This window comes from Dunckerocampus dactyliophorus, chromosome 21, assembly GCF_027744805.1.
Source record: "Dunckerocampus dactyliophorus isolate RoL2022-P2 chromosome 21, RoL_Ddac_1.1, whole genome shotgun sequence".
In the NCBI taxonomy this organism is placed as follows: Eukaryota; Metazoa; Chordata; class Actinopteri; order Syngnathiformes; family Syngnathidae; genus Dunckerocampus; species Dunckerocampus dactyliophorus.
In genome coordinates this window covers 14334562-14358428 of record NC_072839.1, presented here as the reverse complement: position 1 = coordinate 14358428, position 23867 = coordinate 14334562, and the positions used below count along the sequence as shown (strand labels likewise).

General features: G+C 43.1%; 1 protein-coding gene across 1 annotated transcript in view; it reads right to left on the bottom strand.

Annotated features, from left to right (window-relative positions):
* Positions 1–20727, bottom strand: part of LOC129173888 (cadherin-18) — a 65561-nt gene extending 44834 nt beyond the window's left edge. The window contains exons 1-2 of the mRNA XM_054765196.1: positions 20574–20727; positions 2151–2649 (exon numbers count right to left, since the gene is read on the bottom strand). Of these exons, the coding sequence (XP_054621171.1) occupies positions 2151–2381 (231 nt within the window). The 5' untranslated portion in view covers positions 2382–2649; positions 20574–20727. The remainder of the gene's footprint in view (positions 1–2150; positions 2650–20573) is intronic.
* Positions 20728–23867: the final 3140 nt, after the last annotated feature.

Here is a 23867-nt window from a genome sequence, read left to right as displayed (position 1 = left end):
CCAAATCAATTTTTCCCATAAGAAATAAGATAAATCCAATTCATTCATTCTGGAGACCCAAAAATGTGAACACAAAACACTTTTTTTGTAGTTTTCCATGCCGAAAACAATTTCAAATGCACATAAATGAGGAATGAAAGGGAAAGATGAACATTTAACCTCACTTTTACCTTCACGGAAGACGTGATTGTTGACAAAGATGGCTATGAGGCAGTGAGATCAACACGGACACCTTCGTGTTTTGCCATGAATTATTTCTTGAATTCAGGAGTGTTTCTCACATTCCTTATCAAAATACTGGTACTTACAAATTTCTTTGGCTCCTTTGTGGGTTATTTTGCAGCCGTGATCAATAAGAAAAGCAAATACTTGTGGCCGAATTGTGTTATTCAGCAAAGACCTACAACACAGAGTCAATCGCTGATGACATCCTAGACTGGCGACGGAGCTGGGGGCCAACACAATGACTTCTGGCTCCAGTTTGTGTGGCAAAAAGAAGTTGATGATGGAAAAGCATAGGCAGCAACACTAGCATAGCTACGTGGCCTACAGTGCTAACATTACACTCACATTTTAACAGCAACATTATGCTAGGTTAGCCGACACGCTGACGGAAAAAAACATGTATTAATAAATGATCTCTGTTGCTTGGTTGACCATTGTGTATTATTCGCAAAAAATATATTGAAAGACAAGTCATACACTCTATGTAGTATTGTGGTCACTAGGCTTCAGTCATGACACAAAGGTTTGAGAAAGGGCATTACATGACATGCATGTAGTCAGCCATGGCATGGCCGACATGACAGTGAAAAAGCTATTCTCCCATTCTGTGTTTTTGGCTTCTTCCTTTGTACTTATTCCCCACTTGCTTTCTTCAGTTTATACACCGTGGCCGCCTCTTGTGTCTCTGCAGTGATCCCGTTGCCTGCGCGTTAGCAATGTGGTGTAAACAAAGACTAACAGGAGCATCCAGGTGGCTATAGGGGTGTTATTTCATGTTTATAGAGCTCTAATAATGGTCAAAATAAAACTTATTTAGAAAGTCATAAACAGGTTTTTCATGATCCAACTACGAAAATATTCCATTTATTAATATTGAATCCCACTTGCGGAAATTCACTTATCGTGATCGGGTCTGGAACCAGTGAACTGCGATAAACGAGGGATGACTTTAAAAAGTCACTTTTGCATAATCGAGGACCTTTACGGCTATCATTTGTTGCTTGTCATTGTTGCAATAGCTGCTTTCAGATCTCCCTGGTGTTCTCTGATGCTGCAGGACTTTTTGGGGGTTCATTCATGCTTCACGTGATATTAGTCAAAACACGCTTTACCCTTCCTTGGCGGCTTTCTGCGCCTGGCAAGGACATCCAGCATTCAAACCCTGAGCTGATTCAATAAACAGACTTTTGAGGCGGAAAGTAATATTTGCAGTTGTTGCCTTTTTCCCGAGCATGTCATGCCACATTTCTTTCTCCCCCCCCCCCCGCCCCACCTTCTGAGGCGCACTGAAATACAGACATATGTGCAGTCAGTATGCCGCCTTTCTCCCACAGTGCAGTTGAGGGGATTAGTCTGTGCCTGAGTGCCTGGAATAATGATCAGTGCAGCGGAGAAACACATTTTCACATTTGGGGAGATAAGGGCAGGCAATCTGCAAAGCAGAGGACTTAACCGGCTCCCCGTGGCTTATTGTGGAGCCAAAAGAAGTCACCAGCCAGCATCTCCAATCATGTCGTGCCGCGCCCTCAGCAGGCGAGGTGAGAACAACACCCACTAGTATCTTCTGCACAGCGAGGGACATCTCCTCAATGACATTCCCAACCAGCAAGCCCACCGGTGTACCCTGGCGCTGCTTCATTTCCTACCATGAGATCAAATCCGGGTTCATTTCCCGCAGAGAGCCCGCTTCTAACAATTTGGTTCAAGCATGCTCGATGTGGCGTGGGGGTCTCATTAATCACACGGAATAAAACATCTCTGACATTAATGTGGGAGGAATTTTGCCAGACATCTGAATGACAGCAAACACAAACGAGGGCTGCATTTCCATATCAGAGGATAAGAACGCTGACGTTGCAGTCTAGCACCTGAGCCCACCTTCGACTCAGCTTCTTGGGGTCAACTTTTCTGCTCAGAATTCCTACCTTTCCCACGTACTGCTCCTCTGTCCCCATGTGTTCTTCTAAAACAAAGAATTGGTTCCAGATCCAGCCCCGTTTAGGCCTGTGGTGCACCTCCGTCTCCCCGGTCTGGTTCTTAGTCTGGCCCTTGGCGAGCACCTTGGCGGACACGTGGTGGCCCGCCCCGTAGGCCCTCTGGATGAAGCAAAGGCAGACCAGAACGGGGCAGAGACAGGAGGTGGCGGGAATCCTCATGGCGGCGTCTTGTAAGGTTATCCCAACGCTCCGAGGCGGTAAACTCCTCCTGCCGCCGCAGCAGCCGCCGCCACCGCTGCCGGACGGTCCGCACAAACCTTTAAATCCAAACTACGAAGAGAAGAGTGGTCCGGGTAAATCCAGGAGAGGTCATGGCCCAGAAGCTACGATACATTTACATTATGGAATTTCCCAACTGAGCGACAGAGGTGAGCGTGGGCACTTCTAGTCGGAGCTGAGGTTAATCCTGGACGCCATTGTGGATTTCCTAGGAGAGCGGAAAGAGAAACACAGAGTTAGGGATTAGCTTGATGGATATTAGAGGCTAAATTCCCACCAATTAAATTGCAACTCCCAGATAAGCACGTGTGCTTCAGACAACGGCTGTCAGCCATTTTTTGTCCTCGGGAGTGGAGACGTGACAGCGATTAGAAGGTCAGAGCGCCGCGTGCTGACTGATAGCGTTCGGTGAGGTCATTAATCAGAGGCTCCCTGACGCATCAGCGCATGAGTCGACTTTATTAAGAGTAGGCGAGAAAAGCTTTGATTTGGGCTGAGTGAGCTGTGAGCTGTGCATCCCATAATGACTGCACAGGGACGCAGTCTCCTGCTATAAGCACAGAGGAATGGAGAAAATAATACACCGAGAGAAAAGTCATCCAATTGGAAGAAATAAGGACTTTAAATCTCCGTGTTGTTGGCCCGCTTTTCAAAGTCGTGCATTTGAACCTGCACTGAAGGCATCTTGAAGGATTGTTCTTCTTTCCATCCATCCATTTTACACACTTCATTTGCAGCGTCCTGGCAGGCCTCGGGCCATGGTTTTGGGTTCTCAACTGTTACAAAATAGCCCCTTTAGTGATGTTATAGCAGGCTTTGCTACACATCTCAAAATAAAGCTCTGCCAACTATCCATAGGTAGCTGCCTAAGTTTGATCATGTTGTTTTTCTTCAGCAAATATGCATATGTGAGCATAATGTTAGCACTTTAGCATCACATAGCTATGCTAGTGTTGCTAATGCCTGTGCCACTCCTTAACCCTGTCGTATGTGATGTATGGTGTCTGTTGGGCAAGTGCAGCATGGCGCCGTATGTGTATTTGTTGTGAAATACAGCAGGCACTTGTGTATTCTCGGTCAAAAAACGTTGCAGGGATGTCCAAACTTTTTCTACAGAGGGCCTCATACTCTCTCCCTTTGATGTTCCTCACATTTAATCAAACACGCTCATCCAATGTCGATCAAAATATACAGGGTGCCCTGAAGTCTGGACACATACTCTGGCAAAAATGCGCGTGCCTGCGTGGTATACAATTTTATATTGGGCTGCACGGTGGCCGAGTCGTTAGCTTCTTGGCCACACAGTCAGGAGATCGGGAAGACCTGGGTTTGAATCTCTGCTTGGGCGTCTCTCTGTGGAGTTTGCATGTTCTCCCCGTGCATGTGTGGGTTTTCTCCGGGTACTCCGGTTTCCTCCCACATTCCAAAAACATGCTTGTTAGCTTCAATGGAGACTCTAAGTTGTCCATGTGAGCGTGAATGATTGTTTGTCTATATGTGCCCTGCCATTGGCTGGCAACCATTGCAGGGTGACTCTTGCCCGAAGTCAGCTGGGATAGGCTCCAGCATACCCCTGTGACCCAATGAGGATAAGTGGCATAGAAAACGGGTAGATGTATATTCAAATATTTCATATACTGTATATATTATGTAATATAGTATTATATATTATATAATATTATATAAAATATAAAATATTTAATATATATATATATATTTAATATATTATATATATTATAAATATGTAATATAAATAAGTACTTTTTCTTAACTTTTTTAACATGAATATATATATGTCTTGAATATATTTATTCATTAATTCAATTATTTTCTGTGCTGCTTGTCCTCATTAGGGTGGCGGGCTGGGCTGGAGCCAATCCCAGCTAACTTTGGACAATTAGATTTACTATTCATTTAATTATTATTTATTTTTTCTTATTTTAATGGTTCAATCTAGTTATTTTAATTATGTATTTATTTATTACTTGAATGTATTATTTAATACAGTTCGTATTTATTTTTTGTTGATTTGATTTTAATAAGTAATAATTAAAATGTTTTTAATTATGAATTATGTCTTGTTTATTTATTTTAATTAATAATAAAATTAAACTTCTTTGTATATTAAATGTATGTTTTTAAGGTGACATAAATTGGTGTTTTCCATTAGTTAATTTATTATATTTATTTTGTCTTATTTTAATTATTTAAAAATATTAATTGATTTAATTATCTATAGTTATGATATAGTACAGTTCATATGTATTTTTTGATCATTTGATTTGAATAAATCTTCAAGTAAAGAATGACTGAATGTGTTCTTATTGTCTATTGTATGAATGAATGAATGAATAATTAAATTCATCTGTGTATGTACAGTCTATTACAGATGTGTGTTTTACGGTGACATAAAAGTGCGTTCTATGGGTGTAGGCTGAATGGCAGCTTTGCAGTCTAGTAGGGTGTAAGAGGGGGCTAACTTCAAAATGTCCGCCTCTTGCCAATCACCCTGTCAGTCACATGGCAGAGGAAGATGCACGCAACGCACTGGTAGATAATGGCTCTATTCTCTTCTGTCAGGAGACATCATGCATATGTGTTGATTGAATTTTGTGTAGACGCCTCGGATAATCCCTTGTGACGCGCCGTAGTTGTTAGCGACGTTAAGGAGGCGCCGCTGTTGTTGTTGTTCTTGTTGTTGACGACTGATTTCTGCTGCCAGCTGCAAGTTCCAGTCGGATTAAAGCAGCAGAGGATAAACACTCTGCAAACACGTGTAATCTGCGTCCAGATTCTCATCTGCATAGGTAGAGCAACACCCAAATCCCGCTTTTCCTCGCTAATGTGATTCCCGACACAAGGAGAGGAGCATCGATAAGACAATTACCGGCCGAGTGTGGGAGCGCTGCGGTGAGAATATATTTTCCAGTGGTTTCTCTTCGGAGCCTCCGAGGGGCTCTCCTCAGTCAGTGGCCTTGTTACGTGCTGATGCTGTTGTACGTTTGAGGGAGCGACGAAATCAGCAGCATCTTCTTCCATGGAGCGTGTATGTGACGTGTCCAACACGGGAGGCAGATTTTGGGGATACAGACTGTGTAGGAAAGTTTTGATGAACGCACACGAATCCGATATGAAGTTACGTAACTCGAAATGACCATCACGCCCGAGTGATGAATAGAATATGACATATAAAATGACCACTGTTCATACCAGACGTCCTTAAGTCATGGGTTTTTTTTTTTTGGGGGGGGGGGGGGTTCAGAAGATCTGTCTTCCAAAATGGAAAAAAGGAAGTAGTCTTTTAAGCACTTAACTTAAACACTTAAACACTTGACTTTCTACTTTGTCTGAGTCCACATGCTATTCTTTTGCTGTTTTTGCCAAGTCCCCAGTTTAGTGTTTGCTATATATCTATTTTATTTATTTATTTCTTTATTGTTATGTCAAACTCATATCATTTGACTTAATTTTTTTCATTGTGTACATTTTTTTAAATAACATTTAGTTCTAGTTGTAGTAGAAATGAGTTCGGGGTTATAGTGCCCCCTGTTGGTGTGGCATGCAAGTCCAAGCCTGACAATCAGAGCCTAAGAATGGAATATTCTGAATGTCTTCATCGTCGCATCCCTTCCTCCCAACTACCTCCATGTAAGGTTGCCAATCTGTAAAGTAAGTCCTGCAACTTAAAATGCATCAAAGTGGGAACGGCTATAAAAATTCCGCTCACAGCACGACCCGAGTTGTAACATCACAACAATGTTTTGCTATTTTGGGTTTTTGTCGAGGTGCAGCAGCGGAGAATGTGCACCTCCTTGGTTTTGCAGAAACCTTCAACACAGTTTTCCTCTGGAGACCTGGTCAGGATGACATGTTCCATAATTTAACAAGCAGCTTTTGTACTTTTACCTCAAGAGAATCCCGGACGGCGTCGTTTTTCATGTCCTCCTTCAATGCTAAGGAGTGTTTTGTTGTTGTTGTTTTGCCCTGTGCAACCTGTGGCTGGGGCGTCACTGTCAGACACCACCCCCCCCCAAAAAACAGTATTTCTACTCTTCAGCCTGCTGTTTTATTCATGCAAACAGGAATTTTAAATCGTGGCGAATCACGCGGTCTTGTAAACAACTTAAATTAGACAAGACCGAAGCAGGCGTTCCACCAGCAGTCCTTACCGGTGGCACAGCGGGGGGACCAGCCACCATGAAGGCCAATAAAAGACGGAGACGTGTCTTACTTTAGTCCTGCTTGATTGGGGGGGGCGGGGGGTGCTGGCCCTAACAGCGAATGCTCCGCTGCCTGCTGGGCGAGCACTGATGTCATACAACAACGCAGCCGTGGGCTGGGGTGACTCAAAACATGTCACTGAACGACGGAGACGAGCACAGCATGAGACGTGCTGAAGTGTTCAGAGGGGAAAAACAGTGGAGCCACTTAAAAGCCCCCTTCGTGGTGGTCCTTCAAGTCAGAGACATGTGTGCCGATGTATAAGATGAGGCTTGGCTGCAAACAATCAATGTGTCACATTACAGTACGATTGGCCTACAGTCTTGTGTCAAGTCAAAAGTCACTTTCCTGGAATCTACAAAGTCTTGCTTGACCCACTTCCGTCTCCTGCCGATTAGTCGCGATGCGCAGCACACCCTCGGAGCTTCTTCTCGCTACGTTGGAAGAGACGGTGCACGCTGGTGAATAAAAAAAAAAACACATCTGACTAAATTGGGCTCGACTTATCCTCTCACATCCAGCTGTTTGCCTCGTGCGCCGTAATGCCGTTGTTCTACTGTTCCGAGGAGCGTGAACTCCAGCCCCCGCTGAGATGAAAGTTTTTAGCCAGAAAGCCCCAATGAAAGTCTTCTCACATTTGCCCGGGGCGGACTGATTGAAGTTGTGAAAGAAGGTTGTTTTTTTTTTAAGAGTGGAATAATAATGGAAATCTGCAGATGTTAGCTGGTCACAAGTCATTAGCTAGCTTAGTAGCTTTGCCATGAGAGATGTCATTTCATTTTGGGACCATGATTAGTCCTCTAAAGCAACTGGAGCAAAAACACCTTTTCCGTGAAAAAGCACAGTTTCGGCACATGCCGATACTAGCACACGCCGATCAGCACCGCCGATCAGCACCGCCAATCAGCACCGCCCCCATTGCAGCATCCGGCCTATAGTGACCGTCTCCCTCCCGCTTTCTCTTCACCAAAAGCAAAACAAGCATGTCTGCCGTGTGGGACCTCCTGTCGTTGTGAGAATGATGTAAGTTTTGCACCCTGCAAACATGCCACGTTTTGGAAAGCAAAACGTGGCATGAAATGAACAAACTTCTGCATATTCTAACTCACCAACATAAAAAAAGCTGCCCTTATTCACAAATAAATAATAGACTTCTGAATTCAAGTGATCTCAACTGAAATCCTGAGCATTGAATCTCTGACAATGTCATATTTTTGCTGTGCAGCAAAGTCGAAAACAGCTTTCAAACAAAATATAGATTTTTGTACCAGCGGTTCTCATAGAAGAATAATACGGCACTTACAGACGTCAGGATTATGAATAATTGCATTGTCAGGGAAATAACGTTGCGACTGGACGATGTATCTGGGTTCCAAAGTGCGCAACGAAGCACGGAAGCCCTGCTTCTCAACAATTTTTCCACAAAGAACTTAGCGCCTAGAGACAAAACTATCAACTGTATGTTCAAATGTGTCGCTAGGTCTGATCCGTATGATGTTAGAAGTCGTCTCTGAAAATGTCTTGGAAGATCATTTGAAGGAGAGAAGGGGAAGCCCTATCGGGTTTTTGTATGATTGGTCTTTTGACAATGAAAACTGAGGTACTTGGTTGCAAACCAGACCACACTGAAGTGACTACTAAGTATGTTCTTTACATTATTGGGTATTGGTTGCTAGGTAGCAGGCAGAAAGTGGTGAAAATAAGCAAGTCTAACAGCTTGAAAGTGTCAAACGTCTGAATCTTCCCAGGCAACGGAAAAGACTCCATTCCGCTGGTTAATGGGGAGCAAGTAGAGCAGGTTTCTAAACACGGATTAGCTGCGAAGCTAATTAGGCCAGCAGCCCTAATGACTCCCAGCATGCGCCGAGGGCACACTGTCAGTCATCCCCTCCCAACAAAGTCAACAGCGCTTCGTCATTTCCTCCGCTCTCCGTTCCGAGTGCCATCTGCGCGGACACTCTGCGTTGACTCGACAGTTGGAAGCCTCGGAGCGTAGACGACCTCGCCGAGCAAAGGTGGACTCTTCATTTTCCCGGCGTCACATTTTAGAAAACACGGCGGCACTCGTCGGCGAAGCTTTATGTTGTTTGGCTGCTTAACGAGCGCGGGTTGGAAGTTGGGAAAACGCTCCATCTGTTGTGTGTTTAATGGCAGCATTCTTGAACGCTCGTCATACGCCACCGGTGCCAGCGTGGAGCAGACAGGACCCATCTGCTGGGCCAGGAAAAAGTCTTCAAATGGAGCACAGAGACTGGCCAGTGTTGTCTCCTCATTTCTACTCTCAAATATTTGTGGAATATAACAAACATATGCTCACCGACCACTTCGGGATGCGCCCAGAATGCATGAAAACACAGACACTGGTTGCCCTGCATCTGAGAAACCATATGCATGCATAACTTTCCCATGATGTGATTGAATATGTACGTGCATTATTTATTGACTTGCTTACATTCAAATCACAAGTCAAGGTGCCAATGCAACCACCATCCTTCATTTCAAATGGGGTTTGACAACTTGACACTTCAGTTAAATTTTGCAAGAGACACAAGTGTCTTTGGGATTTTTAACAACTTTAAAAAAATGTTTTTTCATATAAAACAATTGCAAAATCAAATAAATAAGAACGATTCCAAATAATAAAGTCATATTTTTTTAAGTGTATTATTTCCAGGCTTTCAGTCGTGAGTTTGGCATGTGTGACTTATCAAGCGATGGAAAAAAAAGAAAGGGAAAAAAATCGAAAAATGTAAAAATAAGAAATAAAAATAAAATCCAACATGTATAATGAACAGATCAATACATAAAAAATGAAATGCATTGAATAAATGAACAAATAAATAAATACAAGAGTGAAAAGCCTGACCTAAGCGTGGTGTGATGTTTACATAAAAGCTTTAAATCAGTGCTGCGTGATTTACCTGGGGTGGTTCTTATTCACCGTGGGTGGCTTTTGTGCAGGCATTCATGGGAATGTTTGATTCAAAAAGTGTCTGTAGATTCACTCCCCAGAGTGAAACATTTTTAGAATGCAGTTCCTCATTTCTTGATCATTTTGAGGATCATAGTTCAGCATCTCATTAGATGTGAAAAACTGTCAAAAAAAGAAAACAATTAGCTCTCTAATTGGGCTCTTAATCGAAACTGAAGTCCCGAAATCAAATAACTTTTGCTATTGCGTCTTTTGCACTCGTGACTAAACCTCTATAAGTTTTAGTGGAATATAAAATGCACGCTGACAAGCAAGAAGCCTTTTTGGGAGTTCAAGCTGCCACTCTTGTGCTCATTTGCAAACAAACAAATACACAACTCCGCTCGGCGATGTTTAAAAAAAAAAACAAACTTGCGCATATAAGTTATTAAGAGTCTGTGACCTAGATAGATGGGAAGTTTTTCCGTGCACAGGTTTTAAAAAATGCATCATCACCTCTCGGGATGCTGCCGCACAACAATCTTTGTGTGTCGCTTGTGTTTCAGCTGTCAGGTTATATTTGTGTTAATTACACGGGGAAAGTATGGATTTTTCTCAGGTTTGCAATATATAAAGTGGTAAAACAGTCAACCTGTCAACTGTATGACACCCTGATATCGTGGCGCCCCCTATGGACAAGCTAGCGTTTCACTAGACGGATGCTCAGTTAGTTTGGCGCCCCTGCAACGGCGTTTGGCTTCATGGCGGCCATGTTTTTCAACCGATTTGTCTCTAATTTCACACACACGTGCACATCGGCCCCCTAAAGGTGTGTGTCAAATTTTGTGGCAATTCAGGCCAACACCCTGAAGTTACAGTGGGTTTGTTTGCACAGCATATTGAGCTGGGTGAGAAATGTCAAGTCAATCCGGTACCATGTGGTGTATTTGCTGCAAAAATAATAGCACAGGCAACATAGTAGGGGTGCATGCTTGGACACAGTTTCACCCCTTTGTGTGCAGCGCTTCGCGACCAGAAGACTTACACCACGGGGTGTCCTCGATGATTCGCAATGTTACAACACCCTAAATCTGCGCCTTTATGCTAATATGCAACAAATGTAATTGGTTCCTGAAAAGAGTTCCATTCCTGTACGTAGTCCTGCTGATACCTTCGATGAGCACTCGGGGGCAGCAATGCGTGAAGAGAACGTGAGGAACAAACAAACATGGGCGCAAAGGTTGGACATTTATCAGCCCAAAAAATGACATTAGTTCTTTTCCCTTCGCACAAATAGGAAATATTGATGAACGGTTCATCAATTTCCAGCTAAGAGGAGCCTGTCGTTCATGCACTTGGCGTGTGAGTGATCCCATGCCAAGTAGAACAGCAGAGGAAAAGAAGAGATCGCCGTGATTGGGAATGGAAATGTATTCGTTTCGCCCACAAGCGCTGCACCCGGCTTTACGTGGGAGAAGAAGTCTGCATGCAGCCGTAGTCTGGACGCCGTTGGCAGGCGCTGCACGCCAGCGAGAGCGTGCACGACGAGCAGGGTGGGCTTTGCACCCAGGCAGGGGGTCGGGAGCAGTGCCTCTCACATTAGCATTTTCACACTGCGATACGACGCCACCAGGTAGATTTCCCTCGTGCGAGTGCAATTTGAAGGGGTTTCACACTGTTTTCAAGTGTGTGTGTGTGTGTGTAGGTGTGTGTGTGCGTGTGTGTGTGTGTGTGTGTGTGTGTGTGAGCGTGAAATAGAAAGCAGGGGTGGCAGATGAGTTATTTTTAGTAGTGTTCATTTGCAGTATCCTGATACTTCATTAGATACACCTGCAGATGGAATGAGATTCATTACAGGCAAAAAAACACAAACTAGACCATTTCAATATATTATTTCTATTATTATTCTTATGGTGACTATTATTGACAATAGTGGTAGTATTGTTCCATAAATACGTATAAATATACAGGATGCCGTCTAACTCTCCTATCTCATTAATAGCATGCATTTTATTTACATGAATTAATCAAACATATCCATTCATTTATTTTCTATGACGCTTGTCCTCATGAGGGTCACAGGCGTATGCAGGATTGTAAAAATGTAAAAAGAATGAATGATAATGATGCATAATAAAATGTCATGAAATCATGAAAATAATGCTATCACATTTTGTTGTATGTTTAGTACCGTTTAGACATTATAAAATACATTTATATTCATGAATAAATGATATTATCATTTATATATATTTTTTAAACGCCTTGCAGTCTCGACAGTAGTAAAACTAATTCCTGGATGCTCCTTCTTGGCTAGGCCCCGCCCCTGCCGTGGGGTTTGCATAACCTGGCTAGCTAGCAAACAAACTGCAAGTAAAGTTGTTTTCCACGAAGCCGTCAGATAAAAAGGTAGTAATGTTTGTAATGAAGTATTCACTGAACAATAAGTTGGTTTTCGTGCTGCAGTGCAGTCGTGCTCCACACATGTAGCGTCTTGGTACAAAAAAAATGCTTTTTTTACCCCTCCGACCAAACAAGAATAACTCTCCCTCGGAACTCTGCTGATTAATTTTCGGGAATTTATTCCTCAGCCTCCTTCGCGGTGGCGCTTCTTTGATTCGGACTCGTTATATCCCAATTTGTGCTGCTCCTGCGAGGCATTTCCTCCACCGCATCAACAAGTCTACTGGTGAAACGTCTGCCGCCTTCCGTGTCCTTCAGTGATGCAACACCATCACAGCAAATGACTTGTTGATGCCTGTGTGGTAAAAAGCAATCACTTTCTTCCAGTCGGTTTGTGTGCACGCTGCCAGTAAATAGTCGTGGCAGGGATGTTCCCAGGATTGTTCCCACATTGACGTACTTCAGGGTCACACTTTCAAGCGGACTTAACTTGAAAAGGTGTTCTGCCGGGTGAGAAGTCCGACCTTGTGTGGCGACTCTCGTCAGAAGTGTGGTTGTTGTCGTCAAGCCTCGTCATTATCATCCTCCATCCTTGAATTAGCCCAGACGTTCCGTCTGACTCACGCGCTCCCATTAGCGAGCGCCGTCCAAATACCGTCAGGCGCACATTTTCAGCGGCTCGCTGTGGTGTGTCAAGCGTGAGGTTTCATCGCTGTAGCGGAATTGGGTTGGCTGGAGCTTCCGTGGGAGAATTTCATTGGTGCCTTTCAAGCTTAACCCAGGTGTGCCCAAACGTTTTCTAGCAAAGGCCACGTTCGGAAAAATGAAAGGATGCAGGGGGTGCTTTGATATTTTGCAAAGCAACACGTAGATAAGTTAAGAACTTATGTATATTTTAGGGAAAAACTGCATCTCAGCTTTGTGATTGAGGTGAAAAAGCTTATTAGTAGAAAATTCGGTTTTTGCTCTTTTTTCCCCCATGTTTGCTGTTGTTGGTGGTTTTTTTATTTCCAAAATGTTTCTACTTTCTTCTTACATAATCTTTATTTTTTAAAAATTTGAATATTTTTACTTTATTCCCAAAATATGATTTATTTCCAACCTAATTGGCTGCAAATGACTTAACTTTATTTTGTTTTGTTTGTTTCTCAAAATGTTATGACTTTATTCTCGTAAAATTGCGACTTTTTAAAATCCGTCTTCTATGTCTCTTATCTTCACTAGGGTCACTGGTGTGCTGGAGCCTATCCCAGTGACTTCAGGCGAGAGGCGGGTTGCCAGCCAATGGCAGGGCACATATAGACAAACAACCAATCACACTCACATTCATACCTATGGACAATTTAGAGCGTCCAATGAAGCTAACCTGCATGTTTTTGGGATGTGGGAGGAAACCGGAGTACCCGGAGAAAACCCACGCATGCACGGGGAGAACATGCAAACACACAGATGCCCTCATTTTCCTGTTCTCCTGGCTGTGTGGCCACCATGCTGCACTTTTTAAATCATAACGGTACTTTTTTCTCTTAATATTTAGACTTTATTCTCGTAAAACTACAACTGCTTTTTCCACAACTATTTTCTTATTGTAAATAAAATTTTCTTCTTGTAGTTATGACTTTATTCCCATAATATTTTGACTTTATTCTTCTAATATGCAAACATTTGACATGCTCACATTTTTCCACAACCTATTTTTTTCAAAAATCACAACTTTTTTTGCTGTTGTTTTGGTAATTTCTCATAATATTGCAATTTGAAAATATTAAAGTATTTTAGTTCCTATTTTTTTCATTTAAGCCCAAGTCTGATCAATATTTTTAGAATGTGTCGCAGGCCAATACGAAATAACGCAAATGGCGTCCGGGCCGCAGTTTGGACACCCCTGCCTTACCGCTTGATGAACAAAGTTCCACGTTTGACCCTTTTTACTGAAAATGGTCCCACCCATAAAAGTGCCATAAAAATTTAACTTTTTTTCACTTTCACGAGTATTATTATCATCATTCTCATTCTCATTCTCGATTATGTGACAGGCGACAGACATTTTTTCACGCCCCCTTGAGTGGAAATACATTTGAGAGCCTGTAATATTAATTTATGCATCTGTACAAACCACTGTATGAGTTGCTGGCACCAGCATAGTTCAAGCATAAATAAAGACGCTAGCAGAGCTGCCAACCTTGGAGAAATGTTATGAGTTTAGTCCCCCCCCCCGCCTCTCATGCAGTCAGTGCAGTTTGTATTATGACATTATGTATTATTTCCTCATTAAGCGATGATGCTGTTTCAAATTGCAGTCAATTATGGTCATGGAGTTTCGAGGAAAGCCATTTTGGAGGCTTATAAACTCCCATGGACAAGTTTGTTTTGAGAGTAGCCTGCGAAGCAGTCCAACACGTCTGAGCGGATAACAGAATCCCCAGTTCGGAATGTGCGGTGATTACATAATAACCTCGTATCCTTTTTAAGAGACATTTAAAAGGCAGAACAGTCTCCCCGGAAAGCAAACCCTCATCACGTATGAGAGGCAGGAAATCCAAACTGGCCTAATAGGACATTAACAATTCATGCGGCAACGTTGGCCGCCGTGACTCGCTTTGCATGTTTGGCAAAGACACTTCAAACAAAGGGCAAACATGCAGAGAGCAGACTTCTCATCTGCATTTCACTGCAGGCGAGGATCCACCTCGTCACACGGCTGAAATGTAAGCGCACTTCCAGACTAATGACCATAATGATGCCTGGTAAATGGTCATGTGATGCATCGGTTCTGTGACACGAGGATTCAATGATACCCTGATGCAATCAGACATGAAACCCATGATGCATTGGTACCAGGGATCTGCTTTGTGGTGGTTTTATGATGCACTGGTCCCAAGCCTGCCTGGACATGTCGGGTTGGCCCCGTCAGAGTCCCAAAGCCGTCTTGTTTTTCCAAAGTGAAGACTGTTTGTTGGTCTCTCAGGTTCTAATTACCAGACAGAGCCGCGCTAGAAAAGAACAGACCTCTCAGGTTGGTCGACTGACTTGGTTCCTGCTGCCTTCTGAACTGCAAATGTAATTCTCCTTGGATTCAAGCCTGTATACACACGGGAACCGAAGGAACCACATCTTACGGCTCAGCCTAACAATGACCTGAATGCCTGAGAACCCTCAGAGAGACATTTTACTCCTTTATTCCCCACGCTCATGTTCTCCTGCCCCAGGAATTTAAAACAATCCGCCGTGTTTGATGGGCCGTCATTTCTCTGCGCGTCGCTTTACATCAAGCGGGAATGACTGATAAGAAGCGTAAGGACAGAATTTCACGCGTCATTTATCTCTCGCGAAACAAGCAACATTAGAAGGCGGGGATTATTTTACAAGATTGCACCGGTGACACGAGTGATCATCGCCAACCTAAAATGAATAACAACTTCTGAAATCGTGGCCGTATGCATGAAAGCGCAATTCGTCTTTGCAATGAGATGTTTAAGTTGGGCGGACCTACGCCCTTTCTTTATATGCCTTGGAATTTTTTGGTCACCAAAACCGTCACAGACTAGACCCAGACAAAACGGGAATACAGTCGTCCCTCTTTTATTGTGGTTAATTGCTTCCAGACCTGACCGCGATAAGTGAATTTCCGCAAAGTGGGATTCAGTATTAATAAATGGAAAATTGTCATAGAAAACATAGAAAACCTGTTTATTGCTTTCTAAATATGTGTTTTCAAATTATTAGAGCCGTCTGGACATGAAATAACGCCCCAGTAGTCACTTTTACACTCCTATTATTCCTTGTTTACTTCACATTGCGCAGGCTACGGGATCACTACAGGGACATAAGAAACAACCGCCGCTAGCATAGCAAGCTACCAAGCTAATTAGTTAGCCTCTCCAATGTACTTACTCTGTACTTACTACTCTAAAATTAAGAAAGTGTTTCTAACGGAGTGTGGAAGAAGGACAAAGAAGCCAACCACTTACCACTTCCACACAGAATGAGAGGAGAACTTTTTTTTTACTCAATCTCAGCCATGGTATGTCAGCTCAGTAGCCAGTCTCCGTGCAGTGTGAAAGGTACTGTAATCTAACATCATGTCTCATAACAATGCTGGTGACCACAATACTACATATAACTTGCCTTTCAGTATTTTTGGACTAATAATAGGCCATAGTCGAAACACTCCAACCCAAGGAAGTTTATTAAGCTCATTTATTATTATAAATTATTTTAACACCCTTGGCTTGCGTGTTAGCCGACTCCATCGGCTTCAGAGGCACACACATCGTCTTCATTTTTTCCGATAATTTCTGCATTTAATTCAATGCACAACACAACACGAGACACCGGATGCTGGGGGGATGCTACTGTGTTCCAGAGACGTCATGTAGCGAGGCTCGACATGCTCAATGAAGCTTTTAAACCCAACGTTACTCACCACCGACAACAGCCAATGACTTTTTGGCGACCCGCTCTGCAAATGTATCAAACGGCGGTGAATATTTCCGGAAGCTGTGGTGTCGCGGAAATGAGGTTGGTCTTATTAAATTCCCCCGGTTCTGTGGGAATCGTTTGCATGACAATTGTTGCACTCAGCTGGGTTTTTTGGGGCTATCGCAAAAAACACAGCCACACGGCTGACATCACTCGTACTCCTTGCTAAACACGCTAGCACACGCTGTTGTTGTGATCACGTGGGTTCTGCATACCAAATAGATGTGCTGCTGCTGGATAGAAGCGTTGGTGCAGAGTCGGGAATGGACTGCTTGGGTTGGAGTGTCAATAGAAGACATTTTAGATGCAGGCTGATATAATCCAATACTGTTTTCTGTGTGTGTGTGTGTGTGTGTGTGCGTGTCTGTGGAGCAGTTATCTGTTATCTGGCTGATATTGGACCAATATCTGATATCGGTATCGGATCAGGACACCCCTAACACATATATCGCAGTAGTACAGCATATGATAGAAAGATACCATTCAATCACGCCCTCTAGTGGCTGTGACTGATATATCAGCACAATCATAAAATACAATCAACAAAGTACATCAAGTGTAAAAAGCGGCCAGTGATTCCAAGAAGTCAAGTCGGCACACATTACTCCTCTCATTTTGACGCAGGTTTCCTGCAGCTGTGACTGACTGGCTTTTCAGTGAATGTTCACGCGTCATTGGACAAAATTGATGTCGATCATCATAGCTGCGCCACTGATTTGTCGTGCTGTCGTTAGGTGATTGAAATGTTGAATTCACAGGAAAAAGTACCAGAAATGAAAGGAAAGTGAAGATTAAAGTTGAGATTAGCAACATTCCTAACCTATTGATTTGGCCTTGTCTTGTTAAATGCCTCGTACGTACTTTGGTGTTCATGTGATCGTCCGCGATGTAGTCTTTGATCTAGCTGCAGGAAAAGCCCCCAGAGACTCCCCTCTCAGTCTGCCGGTGTTAGTGGGTGCACGTCCACACGCCATGACATCCACGCGGCAAGTCAAGATGCAAGTGATGGTCTTCCTGAGTCGCTGTCTTCGTTAAGATTAATAGGGCTCTAATTAGCTCCGTGGCCTTTGCAGACAAGGGAACATTCACGGGTGATTATATCAGCCAAGCGTCACACAAAGCTTCCTTTTATTATGATTTTTTTCCCCTCTCGGTGTCTCCAGGAAGCGGTGGAAGCGCACAAAAGACACCGCAGCTGACAATGGATGCCTCAAAGAGCTGAGGTGGTTGGATTTATTGAGTTGTGTCAATAACAGGGCGGGGAGTGTCAAAGAGATGAATAAATCACAGCATATCATGGCAATACCGGGGAAACTGCATGACTACGCCTCTTAGTGGCTGTGTTGACCAAGTACCTGAAGTTGCTGAATCTCACCATGCCCAAATATTGACCAGCATTGTCTCCATCAACATAAGTTCAACTGAATCACCAATGCTACCTCGGGCTACTAATATAGTTAATAGCCATCAGTCAAGCTTAACAAATCCGCCAATGACGTGCAACAAGCTGCAACCGCGCCCCCTGCTGTCTGGAGCAGCACCTACAGGAGGCAAACCCACTGTACTGTATAGCGGTGCCTTGATTTACCAGATTAACTTGTTCCGTGACGGCGCTTTTAACTTAAATTACTCGTATGTCAAATCAATTTTCCTCATTGAAATGAATTCCGGGCCCCCACGGTATCTCCTGCGAGCTCGCTTCCCCGTCAGCCGCACCATCAGCAGCTGCTCCACATTTTCGTGGATAGATGTCCACTGTTTAGAAGTTATTTTAACACCCTTGGCTGGCGTGCCAGCCTTTATCGACTCCCTCGGCTTCAGAGGCACGCACACCTTTGTCATTTTTTCCACACGAGACACCGGATGCTCAGCGATTGTTACGGCGTTCGCTGTGGCATTCGCTACACCAGGGGTCACCAACGTTTTTTCTTGTGAGAGCTACTTTGACAAAATGAAAATGGCCAAGAGCTACTCATTTTTGTAACAATTATTTTTATAGCTTATTTCAACCCAAACAAAGCGAATATGCTTGTTTTACCAGAACATGAACAAAATGCTGGTGTCCACAACTCACATTTTGTATTTCAGAGTGCATTTCTTTTTAGAGTTCTCACATTATTAACTGAAAACCTAAATGAAAAGCAGGCTTGAGGGCGCCTCATGTGGTCATGGGGGCTACCTGGTGCCCGCAGGCACCACGTTGGTGACCCCTGCGCTACACCAACTAGCGGTGGGCTGTTATGTGAAACTGGCTCGTAATCCGAATTTTAGCTCACAACTCAAAGCAAAAAATCATCTTTTAGACATATCGCAAACAAAGTTGGGGCCGTCCAGATACCACTGTATTCTATTAGCATGTTAGCAGCTTTTAGGGAGGCGTAATATCGTTAAGAAACTTGTGTGTTTGATTTTGTGGAAAAATACAAACCTTCAAAAGGAGGTAGGCCTATATTAACATCATGTTATCTATTATTTTGGCGTTGTCTCGTTAAAAGCTTCCGGGTTATTAAAGTTTAATACAGTACTTTGGAATTCGGCAGCTTTTTTGGTGAAAGAAATGCAGAAAGTAGTGATTGAATCCACAGCGCCTCTGCTGGGTGCAGCCCAGTAGTGCACTCTGTTATGCCTCAGTCCCTCCAGGATACAGTACCTGGAACTCATTCAATACCACAGATGTATTTATACGTCTTTTACGTTTTTTTGCGTAAGAGGCAAAAAGAGGTGATGACACAATTGCACAATAAAAGAGGTCGCTTGTCAGGCAGCTTCAAGCCATACAAATGGCCACAAGGTGGCTGAAGGTGGATCTTTTGCATGTATTAACACACTCGACAGCAAGGAGGAAGTGAGAGAGTCTAGTCTTTCTTTTGGTAGGTTCCATGTTTATATAGCCATAGAACACAATATTCTGTGTGCCTTGAAAGATCAGTCAAAATCGCCAAAAATGACCAAGACTGAAGGGGTTGAATTTTGAAAAACGGCTGGGATTGAATTAGTTAATCGGCACTCGGTTTTGCACCATTGATTACTTATTATGTCGATTAATTATTAACGAGCAATGAGTCAACTTTTGTCGATTGAAAATTGGTATTAGTAAATATTACAAGGGATTGAAGTTAGCTTATACTTTGCAATGTTAATGTTAGCTAGCATCATATTCGCCCCGATTTTTGAGGTTTAAAAGGAGAATTGTAATGTTTTTTATGAAAAGGTCACCCATTGATTGGAATGAATTATAATTGGAAAAATGTACTTAATATATTTTCTGTATTAATATAATATTGATGTATGTTGATGAGATTCATGCTGCCTGGAAGAGTTGTGCCGTGCCGGAGGTCTTCTTGGCTGTGCCATACATCATGTTGTCCTCCTTCACATCGCAAAATGCTTGAGACTCCACAGCGCCACTGCTGGTTGCAGCCACGTAGTGCACTCCTTTTTTTAACATCATCAATGAGTTTCCACACTCATAATCTCTGCGATGCAGTGCAAACCCCTACAATAAACACAGTGTTAAGTCAATACCTCCCAAAATGAGCATGATTATCTTTGCATAGTCGTAGTGGAAGTCATTAACTTGTGCAGGTGAACCTAATCAAGTGTGCACAGCTGTCCACGAAACATTAAACGTGTCACTGCGTCCTCTGTGTAACACATTTGTAAACTGCCCCATATATCCTACCACCATTTTTTAAAGCACACAACCATGCACCGTTAAACCCAATCAATGCAACACACTTACAGGGACAGCAGCAATAAGCACCTCCCGGCACATGCATTGCTCCACACACACACACACACACACACACGCACACACGCAGTCTCTGAAGAGAACTGAGGCGTTCTCTCCTCCTTTTGCTGCAGCACTCACTCACGCTCGTTTTGGTTTCCTGCAGTGTGCGTCAAGTCACGTCTGGCAAATGATGGGACATCCTCCAACTTCCATTGTGCACATGCATCAATCACTTTGCATGAAAACACACGCACACACACAAAGCGAGGAAAAGGATGATGATGCTGGGAAAAGTGTCCTCCTCTTCCCAAGCAGAATGAATCCCAGTCATGTGACAAGTTCCCCAAAAAACAAATGGAATAAACTTGTGCGTCTTCCTTACCTCGCCATGCTCCCTCCTGCCTAATACGCCCTCAGATGCTCCATCATGTTCCTCATACTATCCTCCTCCTCTTCTTCCAGGAGGTTGCAGTCCTCTCAGATGCCGCCTGCCTGCTTCCCCCGCGTGTGCTCGTGTGGCGACGGGACGAGTGAGTCCAGCCAGCCAGCGAGCGCTAGTGCGTGCGTGTGTGTGCGTGCGTCCCGTCCAATCGTGCACGCCTAGGAAAGAGGCTCAGTGCAGGGAGAGGCGCCCGATTGGTCGGCTGTTACCATCAATCAGCCTCCCCGCTTCTTCCTCCCTCTCTTCGTTATCTCCCTCCCTCATCGGCTCCTCTCGATTTCTGTTAACACGTTGATTATATAAGATAGCGATCAGGAAGCGATATGTTATCCCTTTTCTAATTTTTGCGCCGTCTTTCCCTCCACCACCTCTACCTCCAAGATACAACTAAAACTACATCACTTAAAAAAAAGCTCTTTAAAACAAACAGAAAACAGGAAATAAATAAATAAGCAAGGAAATGAATACATCTTGGTTACGTTAAGTCGGCACGCATTACTCCTCTCAATTGAACTTGGGTTTCTTCCAGGCAAAATGTCATTTTTTTTGTACGTTGCACTTGTGGACTCCGTATGTGTGGCGTGCGCTCGTTCAGATATTTCTTACGTGCTCTATGCTTGGTCGAGTAAGTCGGTCGTGCGAGAGTGCATCCATCGCACGAAAGCTGAGGTCTATAAAGCTGCAGGGGTGTCTCCGGCTTTGTTTTATGTGCTTTATTGCATCTGTGTTTGTATTTAACAATGTATCTTTGTTTTTTTCCTCCGTTTGCTATGTCTATTATAATGTGTGTGTAATTATATATTTATATTTGATGCCTGTTGCAATACATATTGTTATTTACATGAGCGGATATGAGGTGTACGTCTGTGGCGCTGCATGAGGTCTTTGGTGAATAAAGACCTTCTACATGCTGGCGAAGTCTTGTTATAAGCGTCATTAAGAAAAGAATCCACATATTACATATTACACATATTAAGGATGATCATTGACCATTTATGTTCAGACATTGAAAACAATAATAATAAAAATCACAGCGCATGACGTCGCAGAAGCTCTGTCATAAAAAATTGCAAGTGGAGGAAGTGACGTAGGTCTCGCGCATGTGCAGAACCAACCATGTTTCTGCACATGCTTAAGTCGTTGGTACGCACAACGTACAGCTTGCAACCTTGATAGGCAGCCCGCAGGGAACGCAAGGTCAGTACATTTCTTGCAAGTTTGTCAGATGCTGATCTTACAACTTGCGTACTTTGGCTGTACGACTGAAACGCCAGCCTCAGATGTTGTGCGTGGTACGCACGTTGAACAGTACGTTGTACGTTGGGTGCATGGTGATCTTACTCCTTCATGGTCACCACAACTACGTTCTCCACCAACAAAAAAACCCCCAGAGATTTGGGGAACACCACAAATCGCACGGCCGGTTGCGACCTAGGCTTTAGTTAACAAGGTTGATAGTTATTGTTTGTTTTTGTGGAAAAAAAGTAAAAGTAGCACAGTAGGAAAGGTAATATAATGCATTCAAATTGAGAGGCAATAACATTGTAATATAGACGTATTACAGGACAGTAATCCCTCGTTTATCGCAGTTAATTGGTCCCAGACCCAACTGTGATAAGCGACTGCCTCTGCTGGTTTCAGCCAGGCACTACGCTCTTCAATCGCATTGCGACGCAATTAAGCAATCATTTCATTAATCCTTAGCAAGCAATGCTTCAATTATTATCTTCATTCCTGGCCGCAATATTAAAGTCATCATTTCACGAGAAAATGACGATAAATATTGCTAAATGTTTTTGAGATGAAAGTTGTAATTCATAAAATGTCATTTTGATGTTATTCTTGTCATATGATGACTTTATCCTTGCGGCGTTATTCTCCGACTTCATTTTAGTGTCTTTGTAAAGGTAGAATTATAGATGCAGCACATATTAGATTGTGTGTACCTAATGACGCTCCAGTTTACATTCCGCCTCCACAACAGTTGCTTTCCTGCTGCTGAATGCATATTGGGTGTTTGTGTTGTTGTGAAGCTTCAATATGAGGCCACCTGGCAACGTCAGGTGTCTGTGTACATCCTTTTTTTTTTTTTTGGGCGTCTGCTGAAGAGCGAGAACTGACCGACTTAAAACAAATCAATGCACACCCATAAAAAAATAGAAAGAAAAAAAAAAACAGTCGTCAGCTGTGCTCAGCTGCAACTTGGCGTAAACACTCTTTGAACCCCAGCGCTTCCTCAGCCCTCTCTTGAATCCAGACAGCGTCGTCTCTGCCGGCATGTTTTTGCGCTGACAAAAACACTTTCCTTCTGGAGTGTCAACACATTTGGTGACAATGACAGGCTGTGGCGACCCACCAGGCCTTCTGACCATGTTTATGGTGCAGCTATTATGAGAGCTGGGATTGAATCCTGGTGCTGAAGTGTGCTTCGTACCATCATTGTGGTGGAGGTTGTTGTTCTCCACATCATCGTTCCGCTAAAGCCCCTTTTCAAATAGAGATGCTAATCGAAAGGTTAGCATTTTTTGCGGGGGTTACTCGTTTTTTTAATGTATTCGTTCCAAAAGGTTCGACAAAAAACTAAACATACAAAAACCGAGGCAATTTTTCCCCTAGGAAATCATGTAAATCCGATGAATCCATTACAGATACCCAAAAATTATAACAAAAAATGTATTTTATAGAGAATAATTATAGTTTTACATGCACAAAACAATGCAAAATAATTATAAATGACGAATGGTAGGAACTTATGGTTGATGCCGACTTCCCGTACATGCTGGCACGATAGAATTCAAAGATGTTTTCTTTCTAAAATTGCTGGCACTGGCAACTTTCTTTGACCCCCATTATTTAGTCAGCAACATGGAAATTTTGTGGGACAATACAGTACAGGGCAAACGTATTAGTTTATTACATGTAATCTACTATGCTGCCCCCTGTTGGTGTAGAGGGTTACTACAAATACATACCGCTCCTACACATGTTCATCATTGGAGATCAGCTATTACTATTGGCTCGTCAATGTAACATTATTGACACCTGACTAGTACAGAATACAACATATCACATCTTTGAATGTGTCTTCTGAATGCCTTGTATTTCTATTTTACTTCATTTAGCCATTTTTATGCTCGAAAAAGCTTGTATAGGCAAAAAACCCCACAAAATTTGCTTACTTATGCATTTTTTTTTTTTACTATTAATAGGCCGTGTTCCCCCATGGAACAGCGA